At 42.6% G+C, this 24,709-nt stretch overlaps 2 protein-coding genes across 2 annotated transcripts; one reads left to right on the top strand and one right to left on the bottom strand.

Moving 5' to 3' along the window:
• Positions 1 to 952: 952 nt before the first annotated feature.
• On the bottom strand, positions 953 to 7,482 carry MRPL22 (mitochondrial ribosomal protein L22). Its single transcript, XM_018073625.2, has 7 exons — positions 7,478 to 7,482; positions 7,137 to 7,292; positions 5,307 to 5,442; positions 4,089 to 4,154; positions 3,529 to 3,606; positions 2,630 to 2,699; positions 953 to 1,435 (listed from the first exon to the last, which is right to left on the bottom strand). Exons 1-7 carry the CDS (start codon positions 7,480 to 7,482, stop codon positions 1,224 to 1,226), a joined length of 723 nt encoding a protein of 240 aa, XP_017929114.2. The 3' UTR covers positions 953 to 1,223.
• GEMIN5 (gem nuclear organelle associated protein 5) lies at positions 7,481 to 24,150 on the top strand. The gene is given in 30 exon segments (XM_029960167.1): positions 7,481 to 7,488; positions 7,649 to 7,934; positions 7,936 to 8,017; positions 8,192 to 8,346; positions 8,868 to 9,049; positions 9,553 to 9,704; positions 9,929 to 10,057; positions 10,252 to 10,384; positions 10,812 to 10,971; positions 11,600 to 11,812; positions 12,502 to 12,587; positions 13,077 to 13,171; positions 13,877 to 14,013; positions 14,306 to 14,379; positions 14,760 to 14,941; positions 15,046 to 15,185; positions 15,583 to 15,754; positions 15,986 to 16,213; positions 16,721 to 16,834; positions 17,209 to 17,337; positions 17,933 to 18,028; positions 18,328 to 18,465; positions 18,834 to 18,981; positions 19,105 to 19,224; positions 19,452 to 19,662; positions 20,234 to 20,491; positions 21,141 to 21,303; positions 21,924 to 22,497; positions 22,927 to 23,023; positions 23,549 to 24,150. Coding segments are annotated over 30 exon segments (4,818 nt in total). The 3' UTR covers positions 23,705 to 24,150.
• Positions 24,151 to 24,709: the final 559 nt, after the last annotated feature.

The raw sequence follows: 24,709 nt of genomic DNA, 5'->3' as shown, positions 1-24,709 counted from the left end.
GGTAGCCAAAAGAAACACCTGTATGCCACCTTCATTAGGACAATAATTTGTTTCCTTACAGAAGCTGCTCTCAACCATCATTCAAGTACTGATCCAAGTAAACACACGTAAGAAAGGCTACCACAGGCTGATGTGGTAAAAAGACCCAGATGAGGTAAGCAATCTATCTCCCATACTGATGTTCCCAGAATGGAAAAGTCTAAATATCAGACATTTGCATGAACAAGCAATTGCTCGTTCTCTTTTTATGGTGATGTTCATGAACTCTGGCCATCTGAAGTTAAAAATTTGACTGAGTGAAATGAGATTCCCCCTACTGATCTCAGTCTTTTTCTCTTCGAAGAAATAATGATACAAATGGGATTGTTTTCATAGAACTGAAAGCCTGATTTGTATATGCAACAAGCCATTTCATATTATGTCCACAGAGTGTTACTTTCTCCAACATTACAAAGCAATTTGTTTCCAGATAGCGCAGAATAATTAGTTCACTCTTCAACAAAACAAGGTTTTCTCCATATTGTGCCTACTACCCACACTGAGTTTCCACAGAAAGCTCCATGCACATATCAGACTATTAATGCCAAGGGCAGAATCCAGAAGAGTTTCAACGCCCTGTTAGGTTTTTGCTGCCGCTTCCTCTCTGACAAACTAAACACTGCCACCTACCGACTGCCAAAACCTGAACTTTAAAGGATTGTTTTTTTTATTCCCCACTCCCAGACACATGCCCAAGAGGCACAATAATAGCTGTAAGGAAAGTATTACATCCCAGATAAACCATAAATCGATGTCTGTATTCTTAAATATTATTGCTGCTTTTTTTGTTCCAATGCTGTAGCTACTTTAAGAAATTTTACTACTTTTAGTCCAAATCTGATCTTGCAGTTTGACTGTCAAGCACATATTTTTACCATCAAAGCCCCCCCCATACATAACAGAGACACCTGTGTGAACTTCAGTTCGTTACAAGCTTTATAACAGCATCGTATATTCTAGATTTGACAGTCCAGGGTCGCGTTTGAAGGCTGTGTTGCAAATAACATCTGCTGCTCCAAGATTTTTCCATGCCTATGGCTTGACAAATAAGAAAAAACCCTATGATCATTCTCACATCATCCAGCTCCAGCAGCACCAAAGATATAACTAAAGCATTATTTTAATTATTCTTTTATACAATTACATTGTCAAACAAGAGATACCTATACAGTCACAACAGTCTGTCAGAGCGTATGAACAAGGGTTCTGTTTCGCAGCTGCTGCACATATTCTTTTGCCTGGTCAAAGCCAGTCCTTGGTGGCTCTGGAGGGGGAGGAGGACCTTCCATCAGCTTCACAAAGTAGTGGCACCTGTTGATTTTCATGAAGGCAAACATGCCCTTGGCATGGTAACGAATGTGCTTCACGTAGCGGCCTCTGCCCGTCAGGGACTCGGCTGAAGGAGAAAGGAGAGAAGGACTGTTGAGTTGAGGATGAACTGCCACACAGCTGCAACAGTAACACCTGTCTTGCCAGTGTATGTTTCGTGGCTGCTTCTGGAAAGTTAATTCTACTCAGGATTCTCTCCCCCATCTTTCTTCTGTTACATTCAGCAGATCAGTGATACAGAGGGCCCTGTGAGCTGAATTAACACTCCTCAGGAGCACAAAAGAGGTGAATTTAGAAAGCATGCACACAAGATAAATATGTAGGAAAGGGCAAATCCAAAGGAAGCTAGACTGAACACTTACTAAATTATATAGCTCTTCTGAAGGTGATATTAATATCACTGCTTTTCAGTAGTTTGCCTCATGAATTCCTGTAGAAGTCTTACAGACTTCATTTTCTCCCCTTATTGCATATATCACAGGTATTTTCATTATCTACACGTCCAGTCCTGCACTAGCAGCTGAACCTTCTTATGGCAGAGGCCTGGAATGCTCCAAAGAATTCTAATCAAATTTGCTCTACAGTCCAGGTGACTTTAAGCTTATAAGGTCTGTTTAGTAAAATTTACGCCACATTAGACAAAATGGGAAGTAATATCTTTGTGCCTAAAAACACCTACAAGTAAACATTTCTCTAACATTTTTCTGGGCTAAAAAATGCTGTAGTTATTCCAAGCTTATCCTGTAAACAACTACATCTTTTTACTAAGAAGTTTTCTGTCAATACTCATTTACTTGTATACAATTTCTGACAGAAGTTTAATTCTGATCCTGCAAATCTAGCTGTACCAGCCACAGACAAAGCCTCCAGCATCTCTGTTCACTGGTAACATTAAAAAGTAGTAACGGTTTGATTTCATATTCATGTCAAGCATCTTCCTCTTCAGGACCTTCTGTTCACAAAAGGAGCAGAAATTCCACTCTCAGATGAATGCATCTTAAAAATGATGCATCTGGCAGATGCCAGAACACCACCAGTCAGGCACCAACTGCAACAGAGTGATGGCTAAAGGCTCAAAAACCGCTGCTAACTTCAGCTGTGTTGCAAGCACGTGCCTTTCATGTTTTGGTAAAGATAAGTTCAGCAGAAACTGCCCTCTATTCATTTCTGCTGATTTGAAGCCAGAAAAACTTATTAAGGATAAAACTTTTTCATAGGGTAGGATGACATTTTCCTGCACTAAATTAAAAAAAAAATGTACCTATATGTAAATTCGATTTGAATTCCACGTTGTGCTTTCTTACGGCCAAGTCCTGTGCTTCCAACAGAACCTGTAACAAAAGGAAAAGAAATGGAAATACTTGAGTAGGAATTCAAGCAATGCTATTTCTTATCTCTAGATAACATGGAAGAAATTGAAAGTTTAAGTCAGTTATAGAAAAAGTATTTTATAGAGATAAAAACTGTTAAAAGACAAGCATCTTTTACATAAGGATGTTCCTTGCATACAGACTGAAATAGCCTCAGGAGAACTTTAGTACATTTTTGGGGAGGAAAGGGAGTGGAAATGATGGTTCTCATCAGCATTTGTCAGCCTTCCATCTATAGACCTTTGTCTAACTAGACATCAGACTAGAAACAAATTCTAAGGTGGGCAAAATGAACCTGGGTCATTCAACATTTTCAGCTCATACAGGACACACCTTTGCCATTATTATGCCAGAGACCAATGCTTCAGCCAAGAAAATGAGTGATTTGAGAATCCTAACAACTACAGTGTATCAAAAGCCTTTGTGCCTTTACAGGCCTTTCCTTGCTAATATCCTTCACCTCTTAAGAACCAAAGCACACAGATGTAACAGCCATTAGAGACCAGGATTCTGCATCATTTACCAGGAACTTAACACCAAGCACTGTTGCAGAGGGCACCCACATGTAATTTATCATCATGACAAATGAACACAGCCAGCACAAGTGATCCAAACATATTTATAAGTCACAGTATGACATGACTGTAACAAAAATATGTTGTTTGAATGTGTTCTCAACAGGCTTACTCAAAACATAAGACCCTACAGAAATATCTCCAAACTTCAGGTGACAGGTATTGATTTTAAAGTTTTCTTGAAACTAGAAGTGTCAAAGAATACTACTACATACCTCTTTGATCACTTTTGCTCCCTTTTTGTCACTAAATTCCAACTGAGCAAGAGCCTGATCAATGGTCATTCCTTTTATCTGCAATCAAAGTGTTAAAATTAACTCCAGCAATTACAACTATTTCCCTTCTCTTATTCAGAAGACATTACTTGACTTACATTGCCATTACAAAAACCAAAAATACTTTAGTTTCCTTAATTACCACTTCTTCAATATCTTACACACAGAAAGTCTGAGCTAAATATTGAATAAATCTTGACAAAACATTATTTTTTTTCTTAAAGAAAAAAACAGTCCATTACTATCTTTCAAAACTCCTCGTGCCATCTACCACAAGGCAGAAATCAACACAGAAATTCTTCCACAGTGCATAATCTGTGCATGATCCTGGGTACACCTGAGAGAGCACACTGGGATAAAGCAGCTAAACCAAACCACAAACAGCTGCTCCCTGTCCAGATCCAGGCTCATCCCAAGGACTCAGTATTGAAGAGGCCATTAAGGCAAATACAGCAATCAAATTTTGCATTCTAACACAGTACAAAGTACTCTTTGCTTACCAGTTTTGCCAGATACCACATCTTATCTTTGCTGTATTTTATGTCTCTCCGACAGTGATATATTACCTGGGTGCAAAAACAAAAGTTACCAGGATCAGTAATTTTCCTGTGAAAACAAGAATGGACCATCCATGCCTGCTCCACAATTTTCTTACTAAGAATAAAATAAGTATGGCTCTCCCTACTATACCATGAGCACACTGGATCAGGCACAGCTTTGAGATTTGAAACTTTGATATTTGAAAGTATTAAAAAAAAGTTGCTGGCACACAGAAAAGTTTAACGCAATTTAATGACAATTTGTTCATAAATAGAAGTCCCTGAAAAGGATAATCAGAAGATTTCTCATCATCTTTTCCTCTCATCCTCCCCACCTTTAGAAGCAAAGATTGGCGTGCCCATTCAGTCTTAAAAATACTATTCTGCTGTCAAGTCGACTTACTGGGAGAGCAACTAAACAATATTACCAGAATGAACTTAATTACCACTTCAGAAGAGAAGATGCTTTCAAGTTTGATTGGCATGAAGAGCTGCCTCCACAGGCCCATTCAACATTATTACTGACAGGGACTAACAGTAGCTAGTAGCATTTAACATCAATAAATATTTGAAAGCAGTGGCATTCTTTATAAACAGGTAAAAAACTGATTTAATAAGCGAGTCAGTCGATAGCTGCATTTTCACCCACATTGCATGAGTCAGCACAGGCCACATCAGAGATTTCTACATCCTATGGCTTAATGGTCACAGGGGCAATCAGTGAATGCTCATGGCCCACAAAAGTACATGCCCAAAAAATCTCTTTTCTTTTGACATGCAAACACTTTACTTTGCTGAGCAGTGTGTCTAACAGAGGCCACAACACATCAATTCCCAATGGAGAAAAATGACAAAAATGGAATTCAAAAATATCAGTTCTTGACAGCGAGTAAATACTGAAGAGTTAACCTAAAATCCTCCCAAGCTGAGCTGTAGTGAAAACAGCACTAATTGGTCCTTTCAGTTATCAAATACACAACATTCTCTTCCTATGCAACTTCGGAGCCTTGCTTCCACTTGCATTTACCTGCAACTTCCTAGTTACAAAGATAATATACTGAAATAATGAACAAATAAGCTATAAAACTAGTGCCTTGTACAGTCACCCAGAGCCAGTGACAATCTGCTCAGAAATTGCTGACCACACACAGGTAAGGACATTCCCAGGTGCATCCTTACAGCTGGTCTGCGGGGTTCTCCAGGCAGCTGTGGAGGGTAAACAATCCTGTTCTTTTTCTCCCACTTCCCAGTCTTCTGCAGAGATGTGCTTGTGTGGATGCATGACAGAGGGAAAAGGCTACAGGATGGCAGCCACCTGCAAGACAAGACCACAGCCTCAGCTGCTGAACACAACAGTTCTTTTTCCCTGCCCAGTTTAGCTGGAAAATTGTGAACTTGCCTGTGTTGATAACGAGAATCAACACATTTTCCTACTCATAAAATCAAACTATTACAGTGTATTATAGTTTATGTTGGAAGGGCTTTTTAATTCAACAAGAAACCCCAGGCTTCCCAAAGCAAACCATGAACCATCAGTGACATTGGTACAGCACAAGACTCCACAGTTAGTGCTCCTGAATCATCCCACAAAGGCACAGTCACCTCTGTTTATATCTTTTCCAAGACCTACCAATACTTATTTGACTCTTACCGACAACATTTTTAGCAATAAAAATTTCTAGTTTTTCAAGGGGTTGAGTATCTCAAAGCATTAGAAATTTATAAACATTCTGAAATCTGAAAGGAGAGATGTTCTGAACTACTTCCAAAACGCAATCAAGTCAATATAAGACAAGCTGACAGTGAAAAAAATCAGTCTTCAGTCAGTCTGCTCACCTCAGAACCTGAAAAACCAAGCTACATTTTGCACCCCTGCTGCCTAAATAAAGCAGCACTGGGCAGCCACTCCCAACTGCAAGTTCAAGACCAGATACTGTGAGTTTTACTAAGCCTTGAACAGCTTCGTGTGGGTGGCAAACTGTGCAAAGCATCTTAAAAATAACTGGCAAACAAAACATGCTGATTAGTTTCAAGAGGACATTGTACACCTCTACGTTTTGGTTTATTTGATTAATACCTAAAAATGTCACTGAACAAGGCAACAAGTCATCATCATCAGGGAGAATATCATGGATTAGTACAGGACAATTTTTGACAAGCACATGAATATCATTCTGTAGTTTAACAAATTGAGCAGGAATGAACTAAGCATTCCCTTCCTGCCCTCAGAGAGCACATTAATATATCCGACAACTTAAGGAACATCACATTCCCTCTATCTTAAAGTAATCCAGCCTCATGTGAAGAGCAAAACTATCCTAACTTTAGGAAGGGACACAAACACATTGCAAGCAAGAGAAAACTGACAAACAACAAACAAAATACATTATAGAGGCGCGAGGGGAACAGGACGGAAAAAAGCTGAAGGAATGCTAGAAGGAACCATCCACAAGCAGCAAGTGGGACACACAAACAAGAATTTAGTAAAATAATGAGCAGATAATTCTGTCCAACTGCAAAGAAGCAAAGTAAGGGCAACATAAACCTATTTCTTCTTCCTCTGGTGACACAGGTCTCTGCAATTTAACTACACAGGCTCTAGCAGAGACCAAAGCTCTGCACTTGGAGGATCCATACCAGTCTTCCCTCTGAAGTCAGGGATACAGCAGTACCACTGCTCCCACAGAACAGCCTGTGATCCCTCCAGACTGAGAGGGAAATCCAGCAACTACAGAAAAGCAGTGGCTGAGGACAGCACAGGGGGGAGCAACAGGTACATTGTTGCTGTGACCTGCACCACAAGGTCAGAGGAAATCTGGAAGACACGTCTGTCATGGCACAACATCTCAGTACATAGAAAGACACCACAGGGGCAGAGAGTGACCTGTTCCCACAGCCCCGGGGCAGGGGGGAAAGGCAGAGAAAGGGTAGAGCCCCAGGTATCCCCTGGGCAGGCTGCCTGTGTCCCACTGCCTGGGGATGGCAGGGGGGCAGCAGAACCACACTCACCTCTCCGGCCGCGCCCAGCTGAGCAGACCCCGCGCCCAGGAACCGCCTGAAAGGGGGGAGCAGAGATCGAGGAATAAACACAACCATGGAATCACAGAATGGCTGGGTTGGAAGAGACCTTGAAGATCACCTTGTTCAAACCAGAGACACCTCCCACTATCCCAGGTTGCTCCAAGCCCCGTCCAACCTGGCCTTGGACACTCCCAGGGATGGGGCAACCACAGCTTTTCTGGGCAACCTGTGCCAGGGCCTCACCACCCTCACAGGGAAGACTTTTTTCCTAATGTCCTATCTAAACCTACTCTCCGTCAGTGTAAAGCCATTCCCCCTCGTCCTGTCACTACATGTCCTTGTAAACATCTTCCCCGCCCGCTCCCTCTGGCACTCCTTGGAAGGCCACAACCAGGTCGCCCCGAAGCTTCTCTTCTCCAGGCTGAACAACCCCAACTCCCTCAGCCTTTCCTCACGGGAGATGCTCCACCCCTCTGACCACCTCGGTGCCCTCCTCTGAGGGGAGAGCCCCCCCCAGCAGCCGCCTCACCCGCGCCCAGCGCCCAGCGCGCCGCCATCTTCCCGGCCGCGCTTTGCGCAGCGCGCGGCAGGCAGAGAGGCGCAGGGTGTTTGCGACAGTTTTGCGACGGATGCTCGGCGGCCAAGCGCCGGGGCACGTGGCGGGTAGCGGGGGCGCTGGGCGGCCGGAGACGGGAACGGGCACAGGAGACAGGACAGGGATGGGGTGAGAGGCCACTGCCCGCCTCCCCCAACTAAGGTACAGCAAGCCGCTGCAGCGACGCCAGCAGGCGACGGCAACCTCTCGGCTTCGCAGGCGCGGCACCGCGTCTGCCTACTGGATATCGGAGCCGCCGCCCCCACGTTTTACGGTACCGTCACAGCCACTCCCTGGCCCCCCCCGCGATTGTTCAGGGAGGACCGGATCCTACCGGGGAGGTGGCGGGAGCCCGGCGGAGGTGGTTTGTGTGGGGGGGGTGTAGGGAAGCCGCACGTGCGCTCCGGGGATCCAGGATTTGAATCACGGTCTGTCGCTGTCGGTGCAGGGGAGCTCATCGGGCACACGGACAGGATCTCCGGGTTCGCGTTCTGCCACTGCCCCGGGCAGAGCGGCCTCTGCGCCAGCAGCTCCGACGACGGGAGCGTCAAGATCTGGGATGCGGCGTCGCTGTCGCCGGTGCTGGAGTACAGCCGGCACCAGGTGGGAGCGGGAGCCACCGGGAGCGGGGGACAAAGGGACTCACGGGAGGGTGCGGTGATTTAGGGCTCGCACACAAAGCAGGGTGAGGCTGCCTCACCCAAAGGTGAATTTCAAACCCTCTGGCCGGGTTTTAGTTCTGCCCTGGAGCCTCGTTGCATCATCTCAATGAGCTGTTGGTTGCCATCAAAGCTGCAGTAAACCAGTGTGCTCGCGGTCTAGACTCGTTGCCACTTAACCCAGCTCGCTTAAAATGATCTCAGCACGTTACTGTTCCCCTTGGGGCAGATTAAAGGTACGTTTGAACGTTTTCTGTGACTCAGGACACCAGATCAGCGTCTGCGTCCATTTAAAGCCCAGCAGACCCAGGACACATTGGAACAAACTGAACTGATGCTGGAAAGTGCTCACAAATTGTTTTCTGAACTGGTACTGGGGAGTTCTCACAGATTATTTTCTGCCCTTTATTCTGTGTTAGGTGGTGGTGGAACAGCTCTTAAGTGTGTTCAATCCTCTTTCCTCAGAACCCAATCTCTGCGTTGCACTGGTCACCTCTTGTGAAGGATCTCGTTGTGTCTGGTGATGAAAAAGGTGTCATTGTTTGCTACTGGTACAACAGAAGTGACAGCCAGCAGTTCTTCCCAGAGCCTCGCACAGTTTTTTGCCTCACTTGTTCCCCTCATCATGAAAACCTGGTGGCCATCGGGTAAATATTCACTATGGTTTGTTTTCCACTATTCTCCTGCAAGAACCTTATTGGGAATTCTTTGCTACATGGCTGTAGGGTTAATTTTGAAAGGGTTTGGTGGCTTTTCTTCTAGTGTACAAGTTAGAAATAACATTTAGATGTGGTAAACCTGCAAGACACAGAAATCCATAAGAGTGTAATTGTCCAAGTTCAATTTGCATTTTTGAGGTTTCTTAAAACTGTTATTTTTAATTAAACTTGACTGAAAGCTGCATTAGTAATGGATTGTTGTCATTCTTGCAGCCAAGTATACTGGTTGCCCTTCTTGAAAAGGCAGCTGCAAGCACCCCATTGCCATACTGGAGCTCCCATTACCATTAGGCTGCCAGTCCCATTGCTGCTAGGATTTGGCTTCTCCGTCTATAATATAATAGTGATCCTGGAAAGAGCTTGGAAATCACTTAGAAATTATCCCGCAAGCATCCAAGAATCTCTTCATTAATTTAGATCTCTGCTTTCAGCTACAAGGATGGCATGGTGGTTGTCATTGATATCAGCAGGAAAAGAGAAGTCCTGCATCGGCTGAGGGGCCACGAGGATGAAATACATTGTCTGGCCTGGTGCCCTGTGCCTGGTGAAGAAAGGTTACCTGCTTGGCAAGATGAGGTCCAGGGTATGTAGAAGTGATTAATAGTTTGTGAAGTAATTTTTATTTCATGTAAATGTCTATTTCTGGAGAATTGAATTTTTTATAGAAGGTTGGTAAGTAGCTAAGCAAAGGCAACTGATAAGTTCAGTACAGTGTGTTCTGATAGAAATCAGTCTATTTTTCAGCTGATTTTTTTTAAAGCTTTGAATTTCAAAGTGTAATAACATGACTTCAATGGTGTTCAGCAGTTCCTTCAGAGGAAGGCAGAGTTCCAAATGGGGAGCTGACACAGGACACAACCACAAAGAAGGGCTGTTACCTGGCTTCGGGAAGCAAAGATCAGACCATACGAATATGGAGCTGTACCAGAGGCAGGAGTAAGTAGGATTAATAATGTGAGATAAACAGTGACAGTGTGGTGGGAGAGCTGTTCTCTAACTGCAGCCTTTGTCTGCTAATCTGATGGTTTAAAGCATGGGCAGTGTACTTAAAGCTGCAGATTCACAGGGCTACTCTTTCTGTCAGGGAATTCTGATGTGCAAGGTCTGGATGATCCCTCTTGGTTCCACAGGTGTGCTGACTCTGAAGTTGCCCCACACCAAAAGAAGAGGTGGAGCTGTCGATCCCGCTGTTAAGGAGCGCATTTGGCTCACTGTTCACTGGCCTCCTGGTCGTGCCACAGAAATTGTGTCCAGTGGTTTTGGGTGAGTAGGGCACTCAGCAGCCTGGGGACCATCAGCAGCTGCAGATACATTTGTTGATACTTAAGGAAGTGCTGGGTAGAAGAGACACTCCCTTCCTCCTTCTTTCCCAGTATAACAGGAGACAAGATAGGTCAAGACTAAAAATGGGACTTCAGGCTTCTAGAAAACTGTCCCATAATTTCTCCCATAATCTAACTAAATGTTGACTGCTAATGGTACAAGTTGTGTTTTTGCCCATCTAGTGGGGAAAAATGACCTGTCAATTTTCGGGGTGGTGTTTGTGTGCAACTCTGTACAGGCAGGTGCAGTGGATGTGAGTCAAGCTGTATTAGTCTTGTACTTGCAGAATGTGCACAGGTAGTGGAGTCTGTATATGGCCTATGTTGTTCTTTTGAAGTGAAAAATTAAATAAATTTAAATTTTGCAGAGGAGAACTGCTTCTTTGGAATTTGACCCAATCTGGAAAACGCAAGTGGACTCTTCTGGGATCATCAGAAGGACAAAACCACTCCCGAATTGTGTTCAATCTCAGTTCTGTGAAGCAGCAAGACAAAGAGCTCCTTTTTTCCATTTCAATGGACAGAGATGTAAGAACCATTTTAAAATTAACATAAAAATGCCTGTAGTGAACAGTTTGACTGAGTGAGGCTAAGCTTTTTAGGGCCACAGTATTTCTTTTTAAGTGGGTTTATCTCAGCATTTTGTAACATCATTGCTTCAGATTTGCTGTGAGCACAGGTTGTGTATTTTTCTGTTAGTTTATAAGCTCAAGCTCTTACCCTGGTGAATTGTTATGACATTCTGGACTTGAATGGTAAGCATTTATTAAAGAGTATTTACCGCTTCTTTTTCCTGTTTCACTTTTAAAAGATCTGGTTTTCCTTCTTAAAATCATTTAATTGTACAAACTAAAGCATCTGGTTTTTTTGGGTTTTTTTTAAATCTTTGGCCTTTTACAGGCAGCAGAGTGCCTCCTATTTTGAAATTTGAAGAGGACCATAGTATTGAAATATATTCATTGTGTCCATTTCATTGTGTCCAGTCTTCCAACTATTGCAGCCCTGTCAGTGACATGTGATCCTCTGGATGCAGATCACATACTGTCAGGCCTTGAATTTGACCTTTTAATTCTTGATCTCACAACATGCTTTGTTTTTCCTTGTCATATCAGTCACTCTATATTTAACTGTCCCTTGTTCCTTAAATATTCTTCAGGTGAAGTGCTGGGACCTGTCAACTCTGGATTGCAGCTGGACCATGCCCTCCCTTGGAGGCTTTGTCTATAGTCTTGCCTTCTCCCCTGTGGACACAGGCTGTCTTGCCATCGGGGTTGGAGACAGCATGATCCGGGTGTGGAATACTTTGTCCATGAACAATATTTACAATGTTAAAACCTTCTGGCAAAGCATAAAGTCCAAGGTCACAGCAGTAAGTGTGCTTTGGATTCCTTTTTTTTCTCTTATCTCTTCTGCTCTTTTCACTCCATTTTTTTCAAGTATGTTTTTTTTTTCTCTTTCACTCTGAAGAAGGTTTTTCCCAGCAAAAGCCAAGTTGTTCATTTTGTACTCGATTCTTTCAGTCTACAAGACATTTTAGGGTCTGCCAGCAAATTTTTAGACCTATTTACAACCCTAGATGCCCTCACTACATCTAGTGAAAATCAACTGAAGTCCAGCTGGCTGTTACATTACTTTTTACTTTTATCCTCCTTCATCATCCTTCCTTGTTTCATCCATGGTTGCCCTTGCTCTGCTAGGAAGTTTGACACATACAAAAACCAACACAGATGTCTTCAGTTTAGGTTAACCAGGAACTAGCCAGAAGCTACAGTCTGGTAAAATAGCTGGCAGAAGTAAAATCATATTTTCCATTTTTGTTTTGCAGTGTAGGTGTCAAATAGCATTTTAATGATTTGTAGTCCATTTTATCTTATCCCACCATACCTGATAAGGGAGAGCCTTTGATACTCAGAGCAGAGTGATCAGATCCAGAGGCTGTAGTTGGAAGGGTGGGTGTAAGGCATAGTCCTTGCTCAGCAGTTTCAATGTTTTCCTTTTATTTATTATTGAAGTGTCTTGGCTTATGTCATTATATATTTCTCTGTATTTTTCTTGCAGTTATCCTGGCATCCAACTAAGGAAGGCTCCTTGGCTTTTGGAACAGATGATGGAAAAGTTGGCATATTTGACACCTTCTCCAGCAGGTAAAAAAGTAGCTTTCAAATTCATTAGTGTCAGATCCTGCTGATGTGTTACCACACGTGGGTGGTGTGGTCTTTCCTGAGGAGTATCTTTGCTGCTGGACAAGAGTAGAACTAAATTAAAACTATTCAAACAGCTAGATTTTTGGTGCATTTTTTCATCTCCATTATGTTTGATAGCTTCTAAGGTCAACTTGCCTTAAGGTAAACTTAAAATTGCATGACCAGAGATCACCTGTGGAAGGACATGAGTTGGGGAAGACTTTAGCTAGAAAGACAATTTTGGGGAAGGAGAAGCATCGTGCAGGGAAAGCTCACCAGGACAGTTTGTAGTATTGTCCTAGAGCAGATGTTGAAGAAAGCTTGGTTGTGCCATGGCTTTAGTATGTTAAAGCACCTCGTGTCTGGAAATATGTTGCTTTGATTTTATCTTTTTTTAATTTCTGTTTGCTGAAACCTGACTGGCCCTGCTTCCTTATCTTTCTTGCCCAGTGCTAAGAACAAGCCACCTCAGGTCTCCAGTACTTACCACAAGAAGACTGTGTATGCGTTAGCCTGGGGGCCTCCAACTCCTCCTCTGACTTCTGGTGAGTTTTTCAACGCCTTGTGACAAAGTAGAACATCCATGCAGAGCTCAGAGATGCCATGAAGCTGGGATGCCCTCCCTTCTTAGGAGAAGGAGCCCCATTTTCTTGGTAGCAATCCTTTGTAGCAGCTAAGAATGCATTCTGCTTGAGGAATTGTTAATAATTTTTGCAATTATTAATAATTTTTGTTAGTAGTATTTTGCTAATAATTTTTGATAAAAATTTTTGCAAACTATTCTAGTTTTTGAATTCTAGTATCCTCAGGAAATAGGTAGGAGGATTGTATCACACCTCTGGGGTTGTTTGTCAGGGTGTTACAGCCCAGTAACTCCACACAGGCTTCTTTCAGTGACTGCATCAGATGAAATACATGTTCCTCAGCTCCAGAAGTGTGTTTCTGCCATTTGAACTGAACAGAACTGCTCCATTAGCTCTTCTTACACAACTTGAATTTTTTTTTTTTAGGACCAAACTTTAAAGGGCATTTTAGTACTTGCAGTGATTGTGCTATGAGAGATCTCTTGGTAGAAATGAAAGGTCCTTTCATAGGATTGTGTTGTGAGAATTTCCTGCTGCTGGACTACAGGCAATTGAGAGATGCATAGAGCCTTTTGAAATAATGCTTTGATTTATAGTGGGAGTGATTACTTCTGTGAAGACTGATGAAGAACACAGTATATTTAGCTTTTTTTCTTTGTTGGATAGGAGAAGAAAGTGAGCAGCCCTCTGTAACTTTATATAGTTGTGCTGGAGAAGGTATTGTTTTTCAACACAATCCCTGGAATCTTAATGGAGAAGCAAATGACATCAACAAAGTCATCCGAGACACTAATTCAATCAAAGTGAGTATGAATTTGAGGGGGTTTTATGAATTCACAGTAACCATGCCATAGTTTCTGTGGCCTTGTAGTTGTAAGCTTCTGACTTGGCCTTCCTGATATATCTGTAACAAAGAGTTTGAAGCCCTCAGTCTCCACATGTGAACTTCAGAGACACTCACTGACTCAAACTGTTTAAACTGCTATGAAAGCAGTGGAGCCTTTTGTGAGATTAATTGCACCTCTGTCCAGTTGTGAGTCTTGCTCTGACAGAGATTTAAGAGTTTTTGGCAATAGTTGTGTCTTCTTTCTACAGCACAAACTGCCTGGACGTACAGAGATCAGCTGGAAACCAGATGGCAAACTCCTGGCCCTTGGCAATGAGGATGGGTACGTTTCACTTGTAGGTTAAGTGTGGTGTCTGTGCTGATCTTCACTAGAGTCACTGGTGAAGCAAAAGTACTTCTTGTTGCCCTGCTTTGTCTCTTGTTCTTTCCCTGCTGATGTGTTTGAGTTATGATAATATAGCATTCCTTGTTACTTGTTTTAGCTGCTCTTGTCATGGAGGATCCTCATTATCACACTCAGTTATTTTTCAAGGATCCACTCATGGTTGAAATGCACTTTTACTGATGTATGAAACAAGGATTTGAGTTGAATCCAGAAAGCACAAATTCAGTTACTGTAATTATGCTCTATAATTCTGCTCATGCAAGACAACCATTTTCACCAAGTACTGGAATTCTTACCCTGTTGTTCTTATATTTCAGCTCAATTGAAATATTTCAGGCCCCAAACTTGAAGTTGCTCTGCACTATCCAACAGCATCACAAGCTGATTAATGCCATTCGTTGGCACCATGAGCATGGGAACCAGCCAGAGCTGAGTTACTTGATAGCTTCAGGCTCAATCAATGCCACCATTTATGTGCATAATCTGAAGAGCGTTGTAGGTAACAGTTTGCACATTATATTTCAAGTTTTGGCATCTTTTTTTGGTTTAGTTTTGGTTTGTCTTGCTGGCCATACTTGATCCTTTTCTTTTTTTTTCTTTCAGAGAGCACTTCAGAAAGTCCTTTGACAATAACAGAGCCTTTTCGAACTCTGGCTGGGCACACAGCTAAAATAACAAGTCTTTCTTGGAGCCCCCACCATGAGGGAAGATTGGTATCTGCTTGCTATGATGGCACTGCACAGGTACTGTCCACAGCCTCTCAGAAGTATTGCTAAACACCAGAGCTTTTTTGTGAGATAAACTACTGAAGTACTGCAAATTTACCCTTGGTAACCATCTCCTGATTCTGGATACCTGATACGCACCTGTCTCTATGTTTTTGCAACTTGCAAAATGATTTGTAAGTCCAGTCATTATTGTTTTTGTATTAACACTTTGGAATCTTTAAAAAAAGGTGTTATGCAACTGTATCAATGCAAACAAAGCAAGCCCTGAATTTTCTCCGTTTGCGTGTTGGTGTTTGAGATACCCCTTCAAAAACCCAAGAGAGAAGTTCCTACAGGTGCAAATCATGAGAAGATGCAGAGTATTAGGGGAAGAATAGAGTTTCTGAGTAACTGGGTTTCTTTCTTGTTGAAGGTATGGGATGTTATGAAGGAAGAGCCACTTTGCAACTACCGAGGGCACCAGGGCCGCCTGCTGAGTGTCCAGTGGTCACCAGTGGATTCAGATTGTGTTTATACAGGAGCAGATGATTTTTCTGTTCACAAATGGCACATCTCAAAGCAGGAGCACACACGGCCCCCTCAGGGTAAGTATATTCAAACAAAGCATCCTTTCCTGAATGTGATATTGGAGCTGGGAAATAGAGGGTTGCCACATTGAAATGGTGTAAGTTCTTATGTTGAATTCCAAATCTGCCTGCTTCCTCTTCAGGAATAAACCATGTCCAGGTTTAAATTGAGTTGTATCCTTATTTGGAAACTAAATGTTGATCTTCAGAGACAGGCAGCTAATACACTAACATCGCAATCTTTTATAGGCAAGAAGAGTATAGAATTAGAGAAAAAAAGAAGTATGCAACCAAAAGTCAAAGCCAAGAAGAAAAAAAAGCCTATAGGACAGAGTTCAGGCAAGCAGGATGTAAATGATGCCATGAATGGAGATGAAAGCATGAAGGAAACGTTGCTGGAGGAAAATGGAGTGTTGGACCATGAAGGAGAAAAAGAAGTTCAGGAGACAGAGTTGCCTGATAAAGTCTCTGTGACTGGTAATAATTAAATCATCTTAGTTCAGTGGTTCCCAGAGTGTTCAGCCCTCAGAGCACCACCAACTTTAATTTTCATGCAGATTTTCTCATTATATGGTTTTATTGAAATTGTCCACTTGAAGGAAATATGCTTCTGGAATGCGTTTCACAATTTTCTAGACTAGTTTGGGAGTAATTGTCTTTAAATAAGAAGATTCCGGCCTCATGAACAGAGTTACTGTGTTTGGCTTGAAACAATGTGATTTTTTGATCAGTGTTGCCTTCTGGTGATAAATCTTATAATACTGGTAGACCTTCATTAGTGTCTGTTGACATCTTATTTAGCCTTCTGACAGTTCTCTAATGTTCTCTTGATACTTCCTTTCCCTAAAAAGCTATTAAGTTCTATGGCAAAGCAAAGCTTGGTATATTTCAAAGTTAATGTAACAGATTGTGAATATGTGAATTTTTCTGCTGTGGCCTTTTCCATTCATTGGTTTTCCTTTTTTTAATCACTTAACTCCACAGTGTCCGAGGATACATCTTCATCTGCATATGATTATTCTTCATTCAACTTGCCAAAGCCTTTTGTGACCCAGAAAGCTGCTCCTGTGAAAAAGGATCCACCTCAAGAGAAACCAAGTTAGTGTGTTTTAGGGTCTTTTAACAGTCCTGCAGAGTTTCTCATTCTAGGCTTGTGTTTGGCTGCAGCTTCCCTTCCTGATGTGACCAAATAAGTGCCAGAGAAATAAGAGTGTGTTTGTTTATTTTAATTGCCCTGTTTGTCAGGTCAGTTCAGTAAGTGTTTAATGGTGCCTTTTAGTTGCTAGTTTTATTCCAGGCAAGATGGGCAGAAAATATGCAAAGTGATCAGTATTCAAAAGTCAGGTTTGTCATAGTAAAGATTTTTGTGGCTCTTGAGCATCTGCTTTTTGATTTCCAGTGTGAGGAAGAGGGTGCTTTGGAATAGTTCTGCTGTAACAGGAGCAGTGACTACAATGTGTCTGATTTTTCAGCTCCTGATGCCTCTCTGAAGAAGAAGAAGCCTCGCTCTATTCTGCCCTTCAGCACATTCATGGATCACAGATCAAAAGATGAATTGCATCAGGACTGCTTGAGGCTGGCTACATGTCTGAAAACTAAAGGTATCAGTATAAAACTAAAATGCTTAGAGGGTAGGTGCTCTCAAGTTCTCAGAATCATGTGTGTCCAGGGACTTGGCTGACAACTGGGCACTAGTTTTTAAAAATCCTCCCCTTTATCAAAGTGTATGACTAACTGTGGTCTCTTATCTCACTGCTCTTGCAGTGTTTCTGTGCTCTGTAGGCACTCAGCTAGGTTTTGGGTAAGATCCTATGTTGTTGAGACAGGGTAGAATTGTCTATGTATGTGCAAAATGCTTTCACCTTCAAAAGTATAATGTGAGCAGAGGAAAACAAGCCATGAGGGAAATGTTTGTCTGCTCACAGTATTGTTCCTTAGAGCATGCAAAGAAATGTGCTATGTTTGATTTAGAATAAATGTTCTGTGCAAATACCATCCTTCTAATCAAACTTAAAACTAAGTGCTGAGTGTTGATCTGCAAATTATTAAATCTGCTATGCAGGAAAGGAAGTAAAAGACATAAGTATTTGCCAGCAGTTGAGTGTAACTGAGTGGTAGTGACTTGGCACGTTCCAGTTCCCAGTGTTGTACCAAATCTTAAATCTTTTTCTTAAATATTCTTCTTATCTGGTTTAGATAATAATGAAGATGTGTCCCCTGACCTTAAGGATTGCATCCACTTGGGGTTGTTCACAGACAGAGATTCTCTGCACAAGATGATTGATGTGGAAGGTAAGTGGAATAATGAATCCATTTTGCCAGTATGTTCATTGTAACTGGTACATTCAAGGAGAAAACAAATTGGGAAAAATGCTCAAGTTTTCTCTACTTTGGATGACAGTCTAGGATTAAGAATGCAGTTCTGTGTGAAAAGAAGAAAATACATATTTTTCCCAGATAGTTTTTGCACCTTTCAGATGCAAACCTGCAGTATCTTGGGCGTGCTTGATCTCACTTTTCCCAAGATATTTTACTGTGACAAATAATGCTATTGCACTCCTGCTGATAGGAGGTGTGCTTGCTTCCAACAGGAAAACATCACTTGGAGAATGGGCATCCAGAGCTCTTCCAGCAGCTCATGTTGTGGAAAGGAGACATGAAGGGTGTCCTCCAGGCAGCTGCTGAGAGGGGGGAGCTGACAGACCAGCTCGTGGCAATGTCACCCATGGGTATGTTTGCTCTTGTAACACATAAGCAGGTGAAATTGGCTGCCAAGGGTACCCTCATGCTGGTCCTTCTGGGATAGGAACTCAGGAGTTGGGTTCTTTCTAATAAGTAGCAGTCCTTACAGCTGGCTGTTGATTTAAATATGCTGTTAAGTTATTTTGCTGGTAGTGAACTCCTACAGTCATGTTCAAGCCCTAGTTTTGCCCTGTTTTGTTCCCTCATGGGAACTTGTATTAGGATGGTTAAGAAATAAGAAACTCATCTGGGGCAGAGAGTAGATACATGTTGAAGAACCAGTGATGATGTCATCCCACATGAATTCTTCCAGTCTTAACCTTTGCCTCCAGTGATATTGCCTTCTCTTTTGCAGTTGGATATCAGGCCTGGGTTTGGACAGTAGAAGCCTTTGCAAAGCAGCTGTGTTTCCAGGAGCAGTATGTGAAGGCTGCCTCCCATCTCCTGTCCATCCATAAAGTGTATGAGGCCATCGAGCTCCTGAAAGTGAACAATTTTTACAGGTTGCTGTATATTTATGTTTAGCATTTTATCTTGTTTTCTAGTAGGTTAGATTTGACATTTTGTTTCACTTTTTGTACACAAGTCAATTAACTTTTCTGTCTGTTTTCCCTTATGTGCATTAGGGAAGCAATTGTAATTGCTAAGGCCAGGTTGCGTCCAGAGGATCCAATTCTGAGGGATCTCTACACCAGCTGGGCAGCTCTGTTAGAAAAAGCTGGTCATTATTCCATGGCTGCCAGATGGTGAGTGTTACTGGGAAAAAGACAGAATTGGTTCCATGCCTGAAACAAAGAAAGTCCTTGGTTTTGTAGCAGTTTAATTCTGTTAACTCCTCTGGTCATTGTTTGTCTGAGGTGAGCCTATCTCACTAGATTCCCTCTAATGTAGGTGGGAAAAGAAGCTACTGTGTTGCAACACAATTTTAAAATTGTATTTTAGTACTAATCAATCTGATTTGCTTTTATCTCAGTTATTTGGGGGCTTCTTCACCCTATGATGCAGTAAAAGTGTTGTCAAGAAAAGGGGATGTGACATCCCTTAAAACTGCTGCTGAGCTTGCACTGATAACTGGAGAGGAGGAGTTGTCAGCAACTTTGTCTTTGAGATGTGCACAAGACCTGCTGTTATCGAGCAACTGGGTGGGAGCTCAGGAAGTCCTTCAGCAACATAAAACTTTATTTGTGAGTCTGGTCATTTCTTTTCTGCTTTCTTTCATGTTTTGTCTCTCCAGATTATCTTAATTTGGCACTACTTCCCATATGTTAGTAGTCCACAAGTAGTCTTTTGAGCTGGTTTTGCCTGAAAATATTTTTCTAGGAGTATATTGCAATGACCCTATGGAAAAGCATGTGTCTTTGCAGAGGGCCCATGGTAGGGAGGTGGGTAGACTCTGTGCTTGTTAGTTGTATGAGAGGTTGTTGAGAAAAGGGGGATTCTTTTTTTAAGTGTGAGAAAAGGAACAAATGAGCCCAACTGTAAGTCCAGCTGCTGGAGGCTTAAACCTGAAATCTGTTTTCAAGTGGGCTGAGAAGCAGGTGACTACCTTGGCTTTTTCTGAGGTTTCCTTCTGATTTCCCATCAGAGTCTGTGTCACCATTGTTCTTTGGTAGCTGCCGTTGTCAGTCTGTCACCAGCAAACTGCTGTCAGCCATGATGTTCTTAAATCATTGTACCTGCTGTGGTCAGCAAGGGATTGTTTTTCTTGTAGCAACAGCTCAGTGCTCTTTTTTATTTTTTTTTTCCTTTTTAAAGGGACAAAGACTTGTTTTCTGCCTCAACGAGCTGCTTTGCAGGTGCCTTAGTGAAAGAAATCCCTGTGAGCAAAAGAGCCCCGTTCCCCCCTGTTACCACAGCTGGGAGCTGAACAGAGAGGCCTCGTTTTTTGACATGGTGATAGAAGTGTGGCAGAATGTGCTGGGCATGGACACCACTGAACGAGCCACATGTGCATGGGAGCAGCTGCACCAGATTGAGCATCCTCCTTCTACCAGCAACACACCCCCAAAGCAGGTAAATGGATTTTGATCTGCACACACACACAGTAAAACCAGCCGGGTTGTGCTGTTGTACCAGACGTTGCCAGGACACTGATGTCTGCACCCTGCCGCAGGATGGGTTGTAGTTTGGGAGAAAGAGATGATCATCAGCTGGGACAGCTTTGTGTAGCCACCAGGTGCTTCTGCATTTGTGTCTGTGCAGGATAAGAACTGGACGTATGGCGTCATGGTGAGCACTGAGGTCACCGAGATGTGCTGGCCAGGAGTGACTGAGATAGCTGAGTAGTCTCAGCACTGGTTCAGGGGTTTGTATTGAACTTAGGGGAGGCAGGGCTGCTTGTTGTTAAAATATCCTGGAGTTTACAAGGTCTGTCCATAGACTGGTGCTCCTGCAGCTCTTCTCTCTGACCACGGTGAGTCACTGACAGTTGGTGTGCTCCCACTTCTCATCTACTTAGTAGGACACATGCAAGCACAGCTGCTGATTTTACAGCTGTAAGGGATGTAGAAGTGCTGTATTTCCTGCATGAAGGAGACTGTAAATTGCATTGTCATTAAAATTGCTTGTAGTTAAGTCATGTGCTTCTGGGCTCTTCCACAGTGGCCATAAGCTCATACTTTGCAGTAAAAACCATTAATTTGCTCTCTGGTGCTTTCTGTAGGTGCTTTTCCGTATCTCCCATGACCTGGCCCTTGCAGCACTGAGCTGTCAGTCTGGTACCTGGGATGAGGCAGTGAAAAGTATTCTTGGGGCTGTGACCCGCAGTTTTGATGCTGGTAATTTCACTCTGATGCAGGAGATTTGCAGTATCATCCTTCCTGAGGGTAAGTCTCTCCTTGTGTCTGTTCTCCTGGCACTGACAGACAGATACAGGGCTCTTCCCTGTAAGCACAGCTTTGTGTCCATTAATGTTCCTAGGCACAATAACATTTGGAAGGAGCAAGACACCCATATCTATGGAAACTTGTAGAATTTTGCTAGTGCAAGGGGCGCTGGGTGATCAAAATTCCTGCCTGTGAGAAGCTCAGCTGTGTCAGCTGATGTAGGAAACAGAGTGAATTCTGTTCTGTAAGGAAGATAGGGGACATTAGAAAGCTGTGTTCATCTCACAGCTACAGATCTCTTCAACCTGCTCTTCCATTCATTCTCTTCAGAGTATGCTGTGCATTTCTTTTGTGGCTCTTGATTTCATGACTGTTGCGTTGTGCAGCTTGGGACCAAGGAAGTTTGCTGTAGCTGATGAGAACAGTCCCATGTTAGAACAAAGTATTGTGTTTACAAAGATTCCAAAGATGTATTTGCTTTCATACTTCCTGTACTGCTCTGCCAGCATCTGAGTAAATCCCTGATTTGGGTTTCCAGGGTTTCCTGGTTCATTTACCAGATCTGCTCTTTGTCTTTGGAAAGCTCTGTGAACTATTTGTAATCCTGTTTTCATTATTAGGCTGTGATGACCTGAGACACAAACTAGACAACACAAATTCCCAGAGCATGGATGCCTGCAGAAGTTTGGAGGGCTTTGTGGCTTACAGACTGCTCTATGACCTGTGGTGGAACTCACCCAAAGACCCTCCTGGCTTGCAAAAGGCTGTGTTGGATCCTGTGCTGTGCCCCAGTGAGCAGACAACTCTTGAGAAGAGTTACCTTTCAGGTGACTCCTCCCCTGGAGAAACGGATCAAACTCCAGCTGAGATGGATGAAAACCTCTGCAATACAACTGAAGTGCAGAAGTGTGAGACGCAAAGTGACTCAGGAACTAACTTGGTCGATTTGGTAGACGGACAGTCAAAACTGAAGGGTTGCAAAGTGCTCCTTTCAGAAGAGATGGCTGTGTTACAGAACACCCAGAGAGATATAGCAGAGGTCCAGGAGACTTTAGCAGAAATGATCCGCCAGCATCAGCAGCAGAGGAACAATCTCCAGGAAAACACAAATGGAAACACCCAGGAAAGCAACCTGGAGCAGAGTTCAGAGACTGAATTAGACAAACCATGCTCTGACAGCAACCAGATGAATGGGTAAGATTCAGCACATGAATCAGTGGATTGAAAAGTGTTGCTTTTTTCTGTGTGTTTGTGCAGCAAATTGCCTCTAATCTCCAGCTGAACACCCAGGGACACTTAAACATACAGTCAGAAATCTTGCATTTTCCTGGGGCTGAACCACCCTATTCCTAAACTTAGTGCAGCTGAACAGCTTCATGATACACGAGGTGTGTTGTTGCAGTGAAAAAATAGGGCATCTTGAAAAGGGGAGGACAATGAAAAGGACAGGCATGGTCTAAGAGATCTGTTTCTTTGTTGAACAGGTGTTTGGGACTTTGGCAAGAAGGAGCTAGAACATAAAACACTTTTCCATTTATCTCCTGTGCTCTGTGTACAGGAGAGAGGCTATGCAGTAACTTAAGCAAAACAGTTACCAATGACACCTGTTTTTTTTCTTGACAGCAAAGATGAAATAAAGCAACCAATTACACTCCCTGAGCTCACAAAGCAGCTTCTCAATGCAAAGCAGAAACTAGCGGAATTCCCAGACAATTTAAAGGTAAGTTTTCAGAAGAGCCATTGTGGTTCTGAAAGGGCAGCCTCATTACAGAATCCCTTCCATGGAGGGATTGTGATGCTGAGACACAGCTGACATGTGGCATCAGGGTGGTGTTTTTCTTTCAAGCCTAACTTTTCCTGTCCAGTTGGAAAGCGTAGCTAAAGCTCCTGCATGGGAGAATTCAGTGGGATATCCTGTATGGATCTATCTCATGCATTTTAGAAGTAATTCCTTGCTACTTATGTATGGAAAAAAAATTGATAAACAGTAAAATCAGAAATTTAAGCTATAAAATGGCCTTTATAGATCAAGAACTGTAGAAACTACTCATCACATGTTTGAAAACATGTAACCATGGTGATGATGCAAGAGGGGGCAAACGGGGTTAAACGTGAAGAGGAGACAATGCATCCTGACTATCTCTGTTTCAAGGGTTCTATAAAGCAGTGTTTTTAGAGAGCTGCCTACCTGAATATGTTGTTGAGCACTTGTAATTGACAGTCACCTCATGCTCCTTTTTTGCAGGTCTTGCCCTTCCCTGACGTGCTGGAATGCTGCCTTGTACTCCTTCACCTTGGATCCCAGTGCCCTCCTGAGCTACAGGAACAGGCTCTGGATCTCCTTAGGAAACACAGCAGTGCTAATATTTACAAAAAGGCTGTCAGGAGGTTCTTGACATGACATTCTGTCTCCCTTCTTGAGCTGCCTACAGTTACTTAACACCAAGGCTCTTCTTTCTTCAAGTGAAGGCTTGTTTTGATGGCTGTGGCTGTTACTGAAACAAAAAGTCAGGTTTATATACAGACCCACTTGTGCTCATTCACTAACAATACTTAAGGACACTGTTAGAAAATTGAAAAGCAGGAGGGTGTGGGCTTGAACTGTTATACAGGATTTTTGTATAGTCTTTTTCTATTTGTTGGAAACTATGCTCATGAAAGCTCTTGCTATTTACATGTAAGAGAAACAGTTTTGAGCAGCTGTACAGTCTCAGCAGAGGAAGAGTAGCTTCCCTCAGGAAAATCAATGGTTTCTGTAACCAAACTGACCCTTAAGCCAGTATTGTTCTTAGAAGCATTGTGAGTTTATTTTTCCCTCCTTTAAATAAAGTCTTCTACCACCATGAATTGGTATTTAATTTGATATATAGAAATCAATATCAAGCAAGGGCAAATGCATTAAAAATAAGTCTGGGGTGGGTTCTTTTTTGTTGTTAAATGTGTGCTATGGCTTAGCCTTGTGTGGTGAAGCCACCCGTACAAGGTAAAAGGGGGCAAGATCTTTTGTTTCCAGCATGACTAGCGAGAGAGAGAAGGAATTTCCCCAGGTCAGGAAAAGTCCCTGCTTTTGAAAACATCCACAGCTGAACAAACTGCTTTTTGCTACAGTGGTGGTGAATTTGAGGTACAATCAAGCTCTCTAGAATGGTGCTATTCTAGAAGTGCCAAAACCAATTGTGGATTCTGCAGTCTTGAACATGTAATATTTTGACCAGTTTTACAGCTTACCTGAAGGCTTTGCCTGTCTGGTTAGAAAAAGTAACTCTTCCTAAGAAAAGCACAAGGTTGTATGAGCCTTAGTGAACATAGCAGCTGTCTTAGTCACTTCTAGAAGCAATGTTTTAAATGCAGCAGAAAGGTTGATATGGGTGGGAGGGGAGCATGTATCATGAATTTAGAAAGTTTG

Source organism: Manacus vitellinus, unplaced genomic scaffold (genome assembly GCF_001715985.3).
Source record: "Manacus vitellinus isolate BGI_N305 unplaced genomic scaffold, ASM171598v3 scaffold_25_pilon, whole genome shotgun sequence".
Taxonomy (NCBI): Eukaryota; Metazoa; Chordata; class Aves; order Passeriformes; family Pipridae; genus Manacus; species Manacus vitellinus.
The sequence above is the reverse complement of the archived record's forward strand: the minus strand, read 5'-3'. Positions and strand labels throughout refer to the sequence as shown.

What these genes read in the sequence shown, in the direction of transcription:
- MRPL22 (XM_018073625.2), bottom strand. An exon ending in AGCTGGGCGCGGCCGGAGAG is followed by an intron (nt 5,443 to 7,136) that starts GTGAGTGTGGTT and finishes CTTGTCTTGCAG; the next exon opens with GTGGCTGCCATCCTGTAGCC. An exon ending in CAAATCGAATTTACATATAG is followed by an intron (nt 1,436 to 2,629) that starts GTACATTTTTTT and finishes TTTCTCCTTCAG; the next exon opens with CCGAGTCCCTGACGGGCAGA.